Source organism: Balearica regulorum, chromosome 1 (assembly GCF_011004875.1).
Source record: "Balearica regulorum gibbericeps isolate bBalReg1 chromosome 1, bBalReg1.pri, whole genome shotgun sequence".
In the NCBI taxonomy this organism is placed as follows: domain Eukaryota; kingdom Metazoa; phylum Chordata; class Aves; order Gruiformes; family Gruidae; genus Balearica; species Balearica regulorum.
In genome coordinates this window covers 34,221,155-34,239,327 of record NC_046184.1, presented here as the reverse complement: position 1 = coordinate 34,239,327, position 18,173 = coordinate 34,221,155, and the positions used below count along the sequence as shown (strand labels likewise).

Genomic DNA, 18,173 nt, shown 5'->3' with positions numbered 1-18,173 from the left:
CACCACAGATTCAGTGTGGTTGCAGATCTTTGTAGGACTGAGACCTTTGAAAGTAAACTTTTTTTGCAAGCACCTAGTGCATTACCCATAATCTCCTGGTTTCATCTAGCTAATGCCCTAACATTAATATTGCACTAAAAATACTACTCCATTGCTCACATTTAATTTCCATCACTGTTTGGAAAAGAGACTCATTATATTTTTAAGTACATTTGGGCAATGGCCAAATATTACAAACATAAATGTAAAATGCTAATTGATAAAAACAATTGTTTCCAAAGGGGCAGCTTTTTGTTTCTAATTACCTCTTTCAATTAATTTTTATTGCTGATCCTGTGATCATGTGTAATGCAACATCCACCCACTGCAGCACTCCCTGAAACCCTACTAACGACATTCCTTATGGCTGCCCCGTGAATGCCAACGACAACACTGTGTAATGAATATCAACCAACTTAGCTACAGGCCTTTTTACTCCTACACTTCTCTTTCCTAACTGCAAATCATTATTTGTATATGAGCTGCTTTCAGTGATATCTTTGTCCTTGCCTGTCTGTACCAGAGGCTGCTGCTGGAACATGGAGAATTGCTAAATCAGAGAAGGAAGTGGGTGGATGGGAGCGCACAGATGCCAAGGGGACTACAGTCCCATGGATGGATATTTCTCAGGCGGTTCACAATTAAAATAGCTCAGTGGCATGGCTGAGCTTATTTTTGTGGCCCTGGGTGCCATAATGAATGTAGTCCACTGATAGAACTACTGAATTAATTAAAAAATAATAGTTAAAAATAATCTATGATTATTGTTCATAGTTGCTAAGGAGCATCAAGCAGTCACTGGCTTGAGTCAGAAATTTTTTGCAAGGTCCCTAGGGAGGGCCAATCTGTTGAAGTGTCAAGGGAAGGAGTGGTGCAGTGAGAAATTCTGATGACAACGTGATGTACAGTTATTTCCCATAAATGATCTAGGTACTTTATTGGGCAGAATGTCAGCAACTATGTTCATAACTGTGATCTGGAGCACCTGGTCAGCTGCCTCCTTCTATGGGTTCCTCTGAATACCCTGATTTTAATACAAAAGTCCACTAGGGGCCTAATTCAACCACTGTAGGTACAGAAAATTGCCCACATCTGAAGATCTTGGTGTCTAATTCTAACTGGGAACCTGATACCAGCATTCTTCTGGTCACATCTTCTGAAGGGTTCCTTCCCAGGAGGATGCTCTGAGGTCACCTAGCACACAATGACAGACACAACGTGCAGTGGTCTGCCCATTTACACAGCAGTCTACTGGCTTGAGCTCACCCTCATTCCCTGCTCAGTTTGATGGGCTTCAGCGTCCCAGCTCCCAAGAGTACTCCTAGGACAGGGCAATGCAGTTGCCATTCTGGGGGAGGGCACTGTCCTTTCTGCCCACTGCTTTTAACACCCAACCAATTATTCACGTTTATACTGAAAATAACCTACCTTTTGCTTTTTACGATCACTCCTCTTATGAGTCATTTTTTTGCTTTCATCTTCATACACCAAAACAAAGTCAATTCTTCTCTGCCCATCGCTGAAGAACAAGGAGTCAGGCTTATCATCAAAATCAGCCTGGAACACAGGTAGGATAGGTTAATATGAAGAAAGTTACTCGTCGATTCCTTACTTGCTTCCTGTTACACAGTATTTCAGTGAACAGAGAAATTCAACACATCAGACTCATATATTATGAAGACCAAAGTGACAACAAAAGTAGCGTGGAGTAGAACGGAGAAAAAAACACTTGGGAAGTCTCTGTCAGACATAAGAACAGTAGAACTTTGACCTAATTTTGTTTTTTAAAAATAGCATATTAGCTTTTGGCAATGGGAGAAGCATCGGGATGCAGCACCATTCCCGAATAACGCATCTGTCAAGTAATTTGCATGCAGTCATGGATACAATGTTAGATTGTCTACAAGATATGTTGTTGCCTGATGGGATTCTCAGAATTAGTCCATTCCCATCTGTCCCCTTACCTGCCAGAAGTTTAAGCGTCTCTGCAATTAAAAACAACCCAAACCAGAAAGTCCAGTAGTTTCATGCACCCTAATACCCAAACCCACTATTGCCCAGAGAACAAAGACATGACCAGGCTGCAGATGAACTCTCAAAATGGACACTACCTATGTGGATCATAGAATCACAGAATATCAGGTTGGAAGGGACATCAAGGATCATCTCGTCCAACCTTTCTTGGCAAAAGCTCGATCTAGACAAAAGCACCATCTAGACAAGATGGCCCAGCACCCCATCCAGCCAAATCTTAAAAGATTTATTTCTCTTTTTATTCACAACATTTCAGCAAGCAAAAAAGGTTGCATGCCACACATCCATCATGTTACAATATATGCCAAAAATCAAAAGGATTAATTGCCCATGCAAACCTCATGAAGTTCAACGAAGTCAAGTGCAAGGTCCTGCACATGGGTCGGGGCAATCCCAAGCACAAATACAAATAAAGGCTGGGCGGAGAATGGATTGAGAGCAGCCCTGAGGAGAAGGACTTGAGGGTGTTGGTTGACAAGAAGCTCAACATGAGCCGGCAACGTGCGCTTGCAGCCCAGAAAGCCAACCGTGTCCTGGGCTGCATCAAAAGCAGTGTGACCAGCAGGTTGAGGGAGGGGATCCTGCCCCTCTACTCTGCTCTCATGAGGCCCTGCCTGGACTACTGCGTCCAGCTCTGGGGTCCTCAGTACAAGAAGGACATGGAGCTGTTGGAGTGAGTCCGGAGGAGGGCCATGAAGTTCATCAGAGGGCTGGAGCACCTCTCCTGTGAGGACAGGCTGAGAGAGTTGGGCTTGTTCAGCCTGGAGAAGAGAAGGCTCTGGGGAGACCTTATAGCAGCCTTCCAGTACCTGAAGGGGCCTACAAGAAATCTGGAGAGGGACTGTTTACAAGGGCATGTAGTGATAGGACAAGAGGTAATGGGTTCAAGCTGAAGGAGGGTCAATTTAGATTAGATGTTAGAAAGAAATTCTTTACTGTGAGAGTGGTGAGGCACTGGAACAGGTTGCCCAGAGAGGTTGTGGATGCCCCATCCCTGGAAGTGTTTAAGGCCAGGCTGGATGAAGCTTTGGGCAACGTGGTCTAGTGGAGGGTATCCCTGCCCATGGCAGGGGAGTTGGAACTAGATGATCTCTGAGGTCCCTTCCAACCCAAACTATTCTATGATTCTATTATTCTATCTATAAATATAACCATAAGCCATTATCTAGTCATATCCTGGTCCCCAGAGGAAAGTAGGATAGATTGTCATATCCACTAACAACATCTTAATGTGTTATTTCATGTGTGAAATGATACAGACACACTGATGACGGGGGAACCTGAATCCTCAAGTAATGATTCTGTAATTTCTTAGAGTACTCTGAGGGCACTATCACACGTAACAACCCCTCCTTTCAGGAAATATGTATCAGTAAATGTAATGTTACCAGAATCGTCATGTAATGAGCACTGAAGTCTCAGGTACTCGGCCAAATCCATCCATGGTGTTAATGAGGGCAGTGCCACTGAAGTTGCTAGATATCAAATGTCTGAAATGGGACTCAGCATTGCATTAGAGATTATAAGATCTCCAAAGCTGGCAAGACTCCCATACAGAACTGCTGAGGAGGCTTGGCTTCCACATGGGTGGGCATGCAAGGTGGCCCAGGGCAGGATCAGGCCAGGCAAAATGACCCAGAATAATCTCTTGAACATGCTGTGCCTTTGGGGACACAGAAAAGATTCCCAGATGTCCTATCCCTGAAATTTCCCTGTCAGTGCAGACCAAAGTTCATGAGGCATGCCAGGTCCAATTTTGGGAGCTCTGGGATGTCTGGTCCACAGAAAGGCACATGGAAATGTGGATATGGTGTCAAGAGACCCCTGAAGAGCAGACTGAAATGGTTGTTCTTCAACTGTGATAAAACGGAGAAGAATGCCAGTCTTCAGTCAGGAGCACCCCGGTTCCAGGGATCATACAGTGTTTTAGGAACCACATGTGTCAGTGTTTCCAAAACAAAATTTCCCACCAGTTTTATTCTAAATCGCTCCCTGTAGACTGTTTTGCTACCGTTTATTGGCTGAGTCAAAACAGTCGACCAAGATGTGTCTCCCCATAATTATGACAAAATTTCCATATTTTAAATAAACTCAGGGGAATTTAAACTCACTATTTTTTTTCTGTTGTATGTGCAAAGGTTAGGATCTGCTGCAAAGAGGTCCTGTTAACTTAGTTGCTGTCTGAGCAGATTCTTGTTTAGAACAGTTCTCTTTGAATCCTACCTGTGCCTAGAGATTTGTGACAAGCCTGACAGCAAGCAGCTGCTATATATATATATATATATATATGGTGACATATGGCCAATATACATATATATTCTACATTAGTTTCACATCCTGGCCTCAGATTCAGAAACTACCTAGGCAGTGACCAAATCGACACACAACTGCACACTGTGAATAAAGTTTTAGGAAAAAAAATGCTTTAAACTTTCAGATGGCATCACCAGACCACAAGGACATTGCGTATCTCTATCACCCAAAGCAGGTCACAGATGCGAATTTCTAAATTCTTGAGAGCTAGACTTGGCATAGCCCCATCAGGCCATCAGACTTGACCCTGACAAGTTTTCCTCCTGCTGAGGACTAGCCATGGGTGTAAAATGCAGCCCTGCTGTGACCATTTCGAGTCTCATTTAAAACATAATCATGATGATTTCATGTTGACTAGATTCCCATTGGGAGGAGCAGATGGACAACAGCCAACAGCCCCTGTTGGGAGACAGCTCGGGAGGTGCTGGGGCAGCAGCAGAAGCGAGGGCGCGGGGAGCGGAGCCCAGCCAGGCGCAGAGCGCAGCCCCGCAGCCCTGCTCTCCCCCGGGACCCCAGCACGCTCTGGCCAGGGCTAACATTGCTTCGTGTTGCAACGCTGGAAACACAGAGCCCGAACCGCGTGATCATGAATAAGGAGAGGAAGTGTTGCCACTGCATAAACCAGAAAGTTTTTTAATTGGGTTTCTTTGTCTTTTGAATCTGAGAAACAGCATTATAATAACTTCTGTTTAAAGAGATAGAGTTTAGTTGTGAAATTCAAGTGCTTGAAGGCATAAAAGTAGTAATAGCCTTGAGTTTTTTTCACTACAGCTTTTAGCTCTTTTTCCTATATGACCTACCCACAAAAGAAAGAAATGGCAGACAGCAAACATCAGGTGAAGTTTTGATCTAACAAGTTTTGATTGTAATTTGTGATTGCATAATTTTACCATTTAAATAATTTTGCATTAAATGTAGTCTTCTTTAAGCTTATAAAACTAGTATGTAACTTAGCGATAACTGGCGTAACTGGACTGTCAATAACCAGATGCAAAGACTGCCTGTTAATCAGTATTCTCATTCATTAACTTACTTACATACATGATTTCATTCACATGAGTATATACATGTTACCATATACATAAATCTTTACTTATATACATATATATAAATATATATCTCAATTAATCTCAAATTATGCATATATATATATAACGGAATATAGCTGAAAGATTAATCAATATTGGATTACAGCAATCCAGATATACACAGAAGTTCATACTTATGAAGCTAACTTCTTAAACGTAATCTCTATTGCTTTTAATCATGAGGACATTGTTCAATTGACCTTTTGCCAATTTGTCAATTTGTCGACCTAAAGTCGACACTTTATATATCAATCAAATAATAAAGAATTGAGTCATTAAGCCTGAACACTTAAGAGATCAAGATTAAGGCCCACACAAATGCATTGTAATGTAACATTAAATGTTGCTCAGTTAAAAGTAAGAAGTAAAATGCAAATGGGAATGCAATAGTTAAGGTTCCGACAATCACATTAACTGGGATATGTGGTGTATCTTGTAATCCCTACTGGTTAGTTTGTAATGAAAAATCATATATTATTCAACATAATTACCAGGGGAAAAACAAGACTGGAAACCAAAAAGATGTGCTGTACTTTGGAGTTAATATTTCCTTTGAGACAATATTTGGTTTGGGGTTTTTTTTAATATGTAATATTATTTGACAATATTACAAATGTTATTATCATACAAATGCACACAAGCTTTTGTGCATAGACACATAAGTTAATGGGGCTGAAATTCCAATACATAATTTTTCTTAAGTATCAGTAGCAAATTATAACCCAAAATAATGAACAGGCCCATTGATACCTCTTGGTTTTGGAAGAAACAAACGTGGGGTCTACTTACTGCACTTTCTAATTTTCTTAGCCTCACCATAATCACATTTTAAGTACTGACAGAGGCAATCGGTTGTGCACTCTAATGTTATAATAATACCCTAGTGGACAGCAGGTTAATATTGATTAACATCATTAATAAATAAAAAAAATGTAATTCATTTAGCTGTAAAATACTAATTATATTTAGCACACACTCTGAAGCACTTCTGAACTCTCCAGGTGCTGTACGATCAACTGCTTGCCTACCACTGGAGACGGGGAACTATTAGCTGCCTTATTAACAGAAGGAATCTGAAGGAGGGGAGGGCCAGGTCGTGGATAAAGCTTTTTGAGACACTCAGGGTACACCTACATGGGCTAGCCTAGAGGCAGCATGGCCACATTCATGTGGGTGTACCTCTGCGTTTCAGTTCAGAGCAGGGTCAGATCAGGTGAGCATCAGTGGCTCTTCACTCCAAGGAATGAGACGGGAAGTAGTTGACGGTAACAAAAAGCCCAGAAATGTGTATAATGCAGCCACCACCTCCTCAGCACCAAATGCCTTGTTCTACAGACCCACCGCCTGGTCCTGACTACCAGGTGATGTATGCACAGCTGGTGGGATCCTGCCGGAGCTGGGAAGTGCTGCACTGATGCAATCACACTGAAGGTCCCTGGCCAACCCTGAGCAGCCCTCTGCCGTGCACACCCCCCTGCTTACACACCTTCTCTTAATCCTCCCCAACTCTGCCCGCCCCCCCCGTGGCCACCTCCGCAAAGGAATAAGGAGCTTCCTGCGCTTTTGCTAATCCAGCACAAGCAGTGGTTGGTAAACAGCATCTGCTCTCCCAGCCCTCAGGACAGAGTGGCGCTTGGAGAAGGGACAAGTGGGACATGAAGACAAGCTTGCCCCTCCGCACAGGGCTGTAAAGGCTGAGGTAACTGGTTTGGCTCCAAGTGACCACATCATGGAACCAGTCCTCAGCCCCTTGACTCAGAGCTTCCCAGGAGGGAGACTACCGTGTGCTGCCCCTCACGTATAACCAGGCTTCCCGGAATCTAAGGGGAGCTGCCCTGTCTCACTTTTGATACCATTCCTGTAGTCATGGATACACATGATGCCTGTAGCAGATGAAAGGAGACCACTCTAGTGGGAAGCTCCCTTCAACAACAGCAATGCTCCATGCCAGAGGAGAAGTAACGGTGGCGTTACAAAAGAGACCTGCCTTCTCTTTTCCAGGCTTCTCTGGGCATTATGTTGTTAAACATTCAGTGGAGATAATGGTGGGAAGGGCAGCACGGAGACAAGCATGAAGAAAAAAGTGTGCATAGGAATTGCAGTTATTTATTGTTTACTACACCCTGAACAAGCACAGTATTGCAAGCTGATTTTTTTTAAAAAATAACAAGAGATTCTGCAGGAATGACTTATCTAACTGTAAGGACAAAGGAAGAGCTTTATTTTGTCCGCACGAGCCTTTGGTGTGATTGTCAATAGCACCAAATGTAATTATTACTGGAGGGATAAACTACTTGTCTGCAACCTCACGTACTTTTCAGATATGCTTCAAAACAGCTTCCTGCAGCACGCCAGGGAATAAATCAGTACCGGGAAACAAGAGAGCAGAGCCGAGCCTGTGTAACATCGCCTCTGCTGACAGGGACCTGCAAAAAATCCTCCCACCGGACCACAGCGACAGCCTTGTGGGGGACCCGCAAGTTACACTTCAGTTGTGGGTTTTACGTAGGTGAAAATTTCAGAGTGCCTGTTTACAAGCACAGTTATTTCTCTCTACAGGTCTCAGGAAACTTCAAATCAAGTAAATAAAAAGGAAACAAATTGTATTACCAGGATATCATGAAACATAATTATTTGTAAAGTGCTTTGAGCTTATCTGAAGAAAATGTTACAGAAATATAAAGTTCTTCTCACTATCATAGCTGTATAACAAGATCTTTTATTACTTTATGTTCTGAGTGACCAATAGAGACAACTTTCTGACGTTGAGACCAACACAAGCATTTACTTCTGTAACATATAAGATATATATAATATATAAGATACTTCTGGAAGATATAAGTTTATTTGCATATCACATACTAATGTTGGTCTGTCTCCATGGGCCATAAAACTGTGGTGCCTTTAACATTTGCCCTTGTGACTCATATTTGCTAATAACAACAGAGGACTGATTCAGTTCTGGTTTTAGCAACAATGAGCTTATTAGCAAGCACTTAATCAGAAGGGTTTCTTCTCGCTTCCTCAACATGCAAAGAAATTTTTGATATGTAACAAACTGAAATAAACTGAGACTAAAGACAGAGTAGAAAAATGCGGGGTGTCATTACAGTCATACCTTCCTGTCAGCAGAAAGCGGTTAGTAACCGGCCAGGCATCGGGATGCCTTGTCCCCTGCGCTAAGTTTGGACCAGACACCCACTTGACTTCCTGTCTGAGCGTCACCTTGCTGCTGGCTGCAGGAGGAATTCCAGTCACTCCTGATTAGAGACCAAACATCCCTACTTTTAAAGAAAGGTGGAAGACAGTACTCTGCTGAAAACCTGCTGCTTTTCAGCATCTCCCATCCTTCTCTGGATGCAGGAGCTGGGAAATTCACTCTTTCAGGCTTCCCTTAAGCTTTCTCGCTGCAGAAATTGTATTTGAGGGGCAGCAGTAATAGACAATTTGAAGAAGTTAGCCTCCCCTTTCAGATGTTGACTCTCAAAAAAAATCTTACTGTTGCATTCAAATTCAAACTATCTACCTATAAAGCAGGTAAGACTGCAAAATAAACATCTGAGAGCTGGAAAAGGCTTGGATTAATGCTGTCCATGCAGTTTTGTCTTCCTTGCACATACTGTTTACAATACATGAATTGCACAACCACATACCATACTTCTACCGTCCTTGTAGTAATTATGGAATACTCCTTATTATCTTCTTTATTGAATGTCTTTTTTTGTTACACCTCATCTAAATAGCCCAAACAATTAAAATAGGGATTTCCTTCTGACTATGCTTGTGGTACTCTCCTTGTTGAATCTCAATGTTCTACAAATGTTGAGAAATTTAATTTTACAAGATCCCCCAGGAGAGAAAGTAAGAGTATAACCCTCATTTCAATAGTGATCACATAAGGTATCTAGAGACCAATGCCAAAACCTGTTGACTGTCTCCTAAATTTGGAGTTGTAGCTTGAGACACCAGGACCTGACATCTTTCCAGAGAGCTGAGCAATTCTCTCTCTTCAAAGAGCAATCCACTCACTTTCAGGTCCGCAGTATGCGACTATTTTCAACTGATGCGAACAGGGTCACTCAGGAAATAAACAAAAGCTGGATGTGACTTTGCAAGTCTTGCACAGAAACCCTATAGGAGAAGCAGGGATAAAATCCAATTATCTAGGACTGCACTCAGTTTCTCTTGTCATAAGAACCTTTCATTTTTTCCCTGCAATTTCCTGCCACATTTACACCTTGCTGAAGTACTACAAACAACATCCTCACAGAATCTGGGCTTTTTGGAGATTAATGTCCTACTCACGTGTTGAATGAGGCAGGGATCTTGCGGCAAACTTAGCATGTGATCCTATAATTAGAGACAGCACCAGAAGAAGAACGGGACCATTTCTATTAGCCAATAACTTACTCAGTTTTGGCTACTCCAGGACAACTTGCAAAATCAAATCAAGTTTCCAGAATACTTCCAGCTGCAAAGCATGATCTCTGTTTAGACAACAGACACAGTACTTCCCTTCTATTCAATTGTGTAAGGTTAGGCTTCCCATTCAGTTTCCATTTCTAGCTACAATTAGCACTCATCCGTTTCACAGACAGGCTCAGTAGATTGCAATTTTATCTTTCGCCCCTCCAAGCCACTGAAACTGCCCAGTGGCTGACAAGGAGGACCTGACATGGAAGGAGCAGTGCAGGAAAGATGCTTCTAAAACAGCAGAAATTCCAGCTGCTGGTAAACATGAGCAACCAAAAATAAAAATTGATTTTGACAGTTGATTTTCAGTAGAAATAAAAATAAATTCTACCAAGACTCTTGGAAGAGAATGTTCTAACCACAAGGTATATGACATTCGGGCTGGTTTGATGCTATTTCACTTCATATAAATCCATGAAAAAAATTTTCATTGAACAACAAGGAGAGTCTAAGAAGGACTTTTTTAACATTCTACTCAGGCCACACAGCTGGGAAATGGAAGCTCTTGGTTCCACTTCATGGTTCAAAAAATGTTTAAATCTTTTTCTAGAGACCAAAGCAGCTTCTAACGAAGAGCACCCTGCTGCAAAACACTGGGGCAAGGGAGGTGAGGGTATCCAGCTCCCAAAAGGAAACTAATTTCCTGGTACTTTGGGTATTTGTTTCCTACAGCAGAGGCAAGAACAAAATCCCCTGACCCATAACTATGATATATACTTTGCCAGCTAAGCTGCTAGAGCAGCTCCCCAAGGCTCTGGTGCACCTTGCTGCAATGAAGACCGAATCTATCCCTTCATTTACACTGCTTTTGAAACACATTACCACTATGGAAATCCTTTGCCTCTTTCTTTTATGATTCTGTTTCCCATTTCAGTTTGATATGAATCAAAATAGCTTTCGGTTTGATGGCCAGGATGAAAAATAAATTATCTAGAAAGCTCCCATCATAATATCTACATAAGACAGGGCTGGCTTAATTCATCCCCTTGAATTTGAATGCTCATTTTTCAGTGTATTGTATGTTCTCCTAGTTATATAAAGAAAACAATGTATTTCCTTATAGACAGAGAAATCAGCAGGATCTGGACCTCCGCAGTCGTAACACAGACCTTCTCTGTGTAAACTGGAGGGATAACTGGTAGCAGCAGTAGGTGGCTGTCATTTCTGAAGTAGTATCTAGTAGACAGCGGTGAATGAAATGCACAGGCAGGTTCAGTTATTTGTAAATAGCTGATATTTTAAATGTCAGTGCCTTGGACTGGGCTAACTGGGAACTAGATCCAGCTCTCATTACTTGGTGCCACCATTACAGTAGTTTCTTGAAAGATTTATCTGTGTGAAAACCATCATGAAGATCTTGGGTGCTGAAAATTGGTCCAACGAGCAATTCTTGACACTGTTGAACCTGTTTCTTTATGTCTTTATGCTCTCCTGTAACACTGAGCCACCTGCAGAAGTAGCCTGAACAGCAACCTATACAAACCCAAAGCCGGTGACACTAACCTCTGTCATTAATGAAACACAAATCAGACTTTTTTATTTATTTATATGGAGCTGCTCTATTAGCTATAGGATAAGTATATAATTTTACACCTTTTTGAATCCAGATTTATAGCTATCCCATTGTGCAAGTGCAGACCACACTTGTACCATTCTAGTGGAAAAAAAAAAATTGGACACATCAGCACGCCAGCTGGGCATCACATTGGCACAGTGTGTGCCACGGCAGGGCCTGTTAGGGTCAACTGGCCAGTCCTTAGAGATAAATGAGATCTGAGGCAGGAGATCTTGAGCTAGAAGAAGCCTGTTTGCTGCAGAAAACATTAGGCCACAGAAAACATTGGGGAACTTGAACTTTGGCTGAAGGCAATGGACACCTCCAGGTCTTTTTCCTTCTTGCTACTTTAGTAAGGAATTCCTTGGTGTCTCTAAGCTTTCTGTAAAAATGAATCCTGAACTCCCGTGTTGGCCAACTAATACCTGAGTGTGTATAAATCTATATGGTATGTGTGTTTATATGTAGGGTATGTTCATAACTATTTATCCTTGAATACACACACAGAAATCCTATACATGTACAAAATTATATATAGAGAGGAGGTGTATGTGTGTGTATCAGCATACAGTGAACATATATTGGTCACTTTTAATTGAGCCCAGTGACTGTGTCAACCTGCACTTTCACATCTGAGTCAATGACTTCAGGTACCTTTAGGGAAACAGAGATACAGCAACTCATATTCAGTCACACAGATGAACTGCATGTGCTGCAAATGCAAAGGAATGCTAGTCTTCTGGAACAGCTACTGATTGTTGCATATCTATAAGAGAAAAAATTATAGGTAGTCATAGTTAAAGCAAAGAAGTACCCACCCATTCAGGAGTATGAAGGTTTTGCTGATCCGGCACAGTTCCATAAGTGGGAATAATAATCTGGTTCAGTTCCAAGACTAAAAATAAACATAAAAAAAATTAAAACATTTTAGCATTTTGTGTGGTAGGTGGGTTTTTTTTCTAAAATTTTATTAAGGGTTTGTGGAGAAGCCACTTTATTGCACTTATTTAGTGCTTCAGAAAGAGAATGTGTTTCATACTTCAGTTATAATCAGCAGGTGGCAAGAGAGCAAAACATAAATTTCACCAGGATGACAAGTTAATGCTATAGGAGACCATCCTGGCCAAGCTACAGTGATGCAAAGCATCCCCTTGCTAGTTTGTGTTATTCAGTGTTTCAGAAAATCTATCCACACTCTAGCAGTAGTTACGTTTATCTTTCAATGAGTAAGGATACCAGAACTGGCTCCACCTGCACAAATAACCCTACCTCATGCTGACTGTACTTGTCAGGCAATAATAAATAACAGTACCAGGGAATTCTTCAGAAATCCTGGAATGGGTATGATACAGGCAGTGATGCTGTAACACTGACTCTATAACAGGAATGATTTTCACATAACCTGATAACACACCTCCACATTCAATGTGTATTTCCCTAATACCTGTTAAAAACCAAAAGCCTGCAAACTGAATTGCTGTCCTGAAAATACAGCATAAAATAAAGATGATCTCGTGAAGTATGCTACTCCATGATACCATTATCAAGCACACTGGGAAAACTGGCCAATCAGATCAAGCACAAATTCACCCTAATAAAGCTGCTGGAAAGAAGTTACAGAAGGTCTACAATTGCTGCAAGGTATTGGTTTTAGTGTCTGTGGTGGGTTGACCCTGGCTGAGGGCCAGGTGCCCACCAGAGCCGCTCTATCACTCCCCTCTTTCATTAGACAGGGGAGAAAAGGTACAATGAAAAAAAAAACTTACGGGTCGAGATAAGGACAGGGAGAGATCATTCTCTAATTATCATCACGAGCAAAACAGACCGAACTTAGAGAGGGAATTCATCTTATTTATTACTAAGCAAAACAGAGTAGAGGAATGAGAAATAAAACCAAATCTTAAAAACACCTCCCCCCACCCCTCCCATCTTCCCGGGCTCAACTTCACTCCCGGCTTCAACCTCCGCCCCCCTCAGCGGCACAGGGGGACGGGGAGTGGGGGTTACGGTCAGTTCATCACGCGGTGTTTCTGCCGCTTCTTCATCCTCAGGGGGAGGACTCATTGTTCCCCCGCTCCAGCGTGGGGTCCCTCTCACGGGAGACAGTCCTTCACGGCCTTCTCCAACGTGAGTCTCCTCCACGGGGTGCAGACCTTCAGGAACAGACTGCTCCAGCGTGGGTCCCCCACGGGGTCACAAGTCCTGTCAGCAAACCTGCTCTGGCGTGGGCTCCTCTCTCCACGGATCCACAGGTCCTGCCAGGAGCTTGCTCCAGCGCGGGCTTCCCACGGGGCCACAGCCTCCTTCAGGTGTCTCCACCTGCTCCGGCATGGGGTCCTCCACGGGCTGCAGGTGGAATCGCTACACCCCCTCATCCTCCCTCCATGGGCTGCAGGGGGACAGCCTGCTTCACCATGGTCTTCACCACGGGCTGCAGGGGAATCTTGCTCCGGCGCCTAGAGCACCTCCTCCCCCTCCTTCTTCACTGACCTTGGTGTCTGCAGATGTTCTTACATCTTCTCACTCCTCTCTCTGGGTGCAAAAGCGCTCTCTAACTGTTTTTTTCTCTTTCTTAAATGTGTTATCACAGAGGCGCTGATTGGCTTGGCCTTGGCCAGCGGCGGGTCCGTCTTGGAGCCGGCTGGCATTGGCTCTGTCAGACACAGGGGAAGCTTCTAGCAGCTTCTCACAGAAGCCACCCCTGTAGCCCCCCCGCTACCAAAACCTTGCCACGCAAAACCAACACAGTGTCTTAACAAATATTTTTGGATCTTAAGAAGAAGTCAGATAACATCCTCAGGCTGAAGATAACATCAAGTGGCTGAAGGGAGAAGGCTGCTTTCACGCAGATGGACCCCATGTGTTATATTTAGATCCCTAAAATAGAGAGGTATCTTAGTCAAGTCGGTCCTGCACTGAGGAGAGGGTCATGGATATCAATGGTACCTAAATGCCAGTGTTGTCTGGAAAGGATAGCCTCAACTTATCAAAAAATACTATCATATTAAAAGCAAATCCCCAAACTCTAAAATAATCTAATCTATAGTACTCTTAGAATAGCTAAATGCCAATGCCTGTTAGATACAACGCCAGGACAAACATAACTGATATGCTTGGGGGGGTTGGGTTTGGTTTGGGGTTTTTTTTGGCTTAAAAACTTCATTGATATGTGGCCAAATTCTCAAGAATTTTAAAGAAGTTTTCTTTCACTGATGATGCTCATTTATAGCAGCTGAAGATATGTCAAAACACTTAGAGCACAAGACAACTGCTCTTTACAAATCAACAGAATTCTCTCATGGCCTCTAAGCAGCTAAATTCTCTGGTTTAAATACTCTTTCACAGAGTTTGGTAGGGATTTTGTTCCAGATGTTGAGCTGTCAGTTTCCAGATCTCTACTGTGGTGATAGTGCACACTCTAGGAAGGAGACAAAAGCAAGTCCATGAATTTTTCCATCAACATTGCTTCAGAAACATTTGAGTCATAACCCAAAGGTTGGCCCAGTTGAATAATCAAAGTCCATGAGCTCTCAAAAACATTAATATCTTTAGAAACGTTTCCCAGAATTTAAAAAAAGGGCAGAAAAATGTGGACTAGTGCAGCACACAAACATCACATGCTGAGACCATAATATGAGGACTCAGAAAACATGAGCATAGCTCAGCAGTTACTGCAAGATTGCTATATATGCACATCATTATATTTTAATGGGTTCAGGTCAGACTAGTGTGAGAAGGGCAAATACATATCCTTGATGTCAGTGTAATTGGCATCACCCCACGTGCCTTAGGGCATTCTTTATTCTCTATCTGGACAGAAAGATATCCAGATACAAAGTGCTTCTGCAAGCCCACAGAAGAGGGAATGTTTCTGCCCACATATAATGGACAGGGTGAAGGAGAAATACGAGCATCCTGCTTTGAAATATAAACATCTGCCCTGAAACTCTGTGTGCCATTACATGAAACAAGCAGATGTGGACGCAGACATGAAGACTTCTGCCAGCCACTGAACTGCAGTAATGAGAATCATGAGTTAAAATGGCCTTTTTGCTGAGTCCTCACGAGGTATAACTACACCCCCCTCATCAGTGCTGTCTAGAAATCCCTTCAGCCAGACCTGAAGGGGGACACGTGGCATTCACAGCAGGAAGGATAACTTCAGTCCTCCCAAATCCTGATGGATCTGGGGCTGGCCAGGAACATCCTCTGTAAAAATTTATATGACTACAACTTGCTTCTGCCTCAGTGTCTCTGGCCAGCATATTGTCCCCATGATATGGTAAGTATCATGCACACTTTACTATTTAATCAATATTTATCAATATTTATCATCTTAACACATTTTAATTTGAAATACCATGCAGTACAGTCCCTGGACCATTGCAAAAGGGACCTGCCGCTCTCACTTCTTCTGAGACATCAGCCCAGAACTTCTCTCAAATTAAATAGAGATTAATGTTTATGTGAAGCAAAAAATACAGAGCCTTGACACTACCTGAGTGTGTACTTAGGTCAGATTTGTTCTACCAGTGGTTTGCAAGGACAGCTGTGCCAATTTGTGCAGTTTTTAGCTGGAAGAGACCCTTCCAGTTTCTCAGAGAGACAGAAATGGTACCCGCAAAAACTTTGTCAGAAAAAGCTGCGCCCACACAAAGTGCTATTCCTACCCCCAAAATCGCTTAATGTATTTCTCCCACTTCCCCTCCAGCATTATACTAAGGTCAGTTTGAAGTAGGGAGGACAAGAAAGAAAATTGCAGCACAAAAGTTTGGGTCTGGACATTAGGAAAAATCTTTTTAACAGTGAGAACAGTAGAAGAGACTGCCTGGGGCAGCAGGTGATGTCATGTGAGGTCTTCAACATCAGAGATGCTTCAGTGCAGATTAATTAAATAAGCTGGAATGATCTAGGCCAAATCGAATCAGGCATGAACCTTAGGAGGATGGCCTACATGACCTTTTGAGGTCCCTTCCAGACCCAGTTTCCCCTGAGTATAAGTCTGGCCATAGTGTTCTCATAGTTACATCCAAAAAAGACCACCGTGCTGAGATTTTATAGTAAAATAATATTCCTGATAACCTTCTTCAGAGGCATTATCACTCCTGTTAATGTTTGGGTCAGAGCATATCAAGTGTAGATGTTTATGTTCTACCACTTAGTCAAGTAAAGCAAAGAAGGCGTAAAGGAGCAAAGAAATCTACTGCATTTGTGTTGGCATGCTCTGATTTTAAGATCAAGTGCTACCTTCAAGCAATCCTGGCAACGTATGCTTTTGTCAGAATATTTTATCAAATGTCTTTGAAATGTTTCCATAGATTTTGAGTTCCTGCACAGTGATACAGGTTGGTCTTTGATCTAGTCCTTACAAAAGATGCTGTTGTAAAAAATTCAAGTACTGAACCTGTGCATGCTACTTTACAAGAAAGTCTCAGTGGTATCTGAGCTGCCAATGTATCAGTGGTATTCCCAGCTGCCCAGAGACCATTCTGCAATCCAGGACACTGAATTGCCCTGTCAGTATTTCACAGCTTACCTCAAATATGCCTATACACAGGTATTGCCTATGTTAATCCCATGCTGCTTCTTTATAACCTGTGTACATCCTACACTTTAGGCCAGGCCATGGGAGATGAATCCCGCTGTTGATACTACCAGTGAATTGTTTCAGGAGTTTTCTCTATGGCTTTGCTTTCTCACAGATCAGCCAGCATTTCTGACTGGAATGAATAAAGATCCGAAAATTCCTTGACAGCCAATGGAAAATGTCCAGTCTTTTCATTAGCTAATCGATATTGACAGTGAACAGTTTTGTAAGATCAGTGATCTTCTCTTTGAATAATTCAATTTTAAAGGCTTTCCTGAAGATTACTACTAGTAAATCCCCCTAGTTGGGGGGGTTGGAACTAGGTGATCTTTGAGGTCCCTTCCAACCCAAACCATTCTGTGATTCTATGATTCTATTAGTACTCTCTGCTTATTGTTATGGCAGAGGTGAGAGGCTGTGCACACTGATAGGCATGGAAGCTGCTCTCCCTTTGGAATAAATATATAGAAGAATTAAACCTTTCCTTGGAGTGAAATAATAGAAGCTGCCCAAAGCACAGGCAGTAGGCACAAAATAGATTTTTTGTGACTGTAAATTAAGAGGCCTGAGAATGGAAAACATGCAGTATCCAGAAGTGAAAAGAAAGATGCTGTCCAAAAAAACATTAATGACAAGAAAATCACAAAGATATTGGATAAGCTGATGTTTGAAAAGACCACTGGGCTTGGCTCTATAAGCAAGGACATTACAAAACGTGCCTGAAGTTGCCAAGCTTTGTGCCAAAGAAATTCTTGGCTATCATAGGTAACCTCTCTAATGGAAATAATCAAAGGTAAAAAAGGGCAGCATCACTCTTTAAGCTTGTAAATCACCCACGTAAGCCAAATTAATAGGCACAGAATTATTCTCAGTTGTCAAAAAGGTTTTACAACACCGAACTCATAGTACCTGGTACTCACTTCCCTCAAAAAACTTGTGAGACATTGCAAAGGACAAGATCTCGGCCCTGGCACTGAGCATGCTACCTCATGAGCAATCACGAATGCAAAGCCAGAAAGTGATGTCTGGAACCCCCAGGCATTGCTGCTTTGCTGTAGATATCTTACCACCTCTCACTTTCCTC

General features: G+C 42.4%; 1 protein-coding gene across 1 annotated transcript in view; it reads right to left on the bottom strand.

Moving 5' to 3' along the window:
• Positions 1-18,173, bottom strand: part of ANO6 (anoctamin 6) — an 82,620-nt gene that overhangs the window by 39,206 nt on the left and 25,241 nt on the right. The window contains exons 2-3 of the mRNA XM_075745195.1: positions 12,321-12,397; positions 1,468-1,596 (exon numbers count right to left, since the gene is read on the bottom strand). Coding sequence (XP_075601310.1) covers positions 1,468-1,596; positions 12,321-12,397 — 206 coding nt within the window. The remainder of the gene's footprint in view (positions 1-1,467; positions 1,597-12,320; positions 12,398-18,173) is intronic.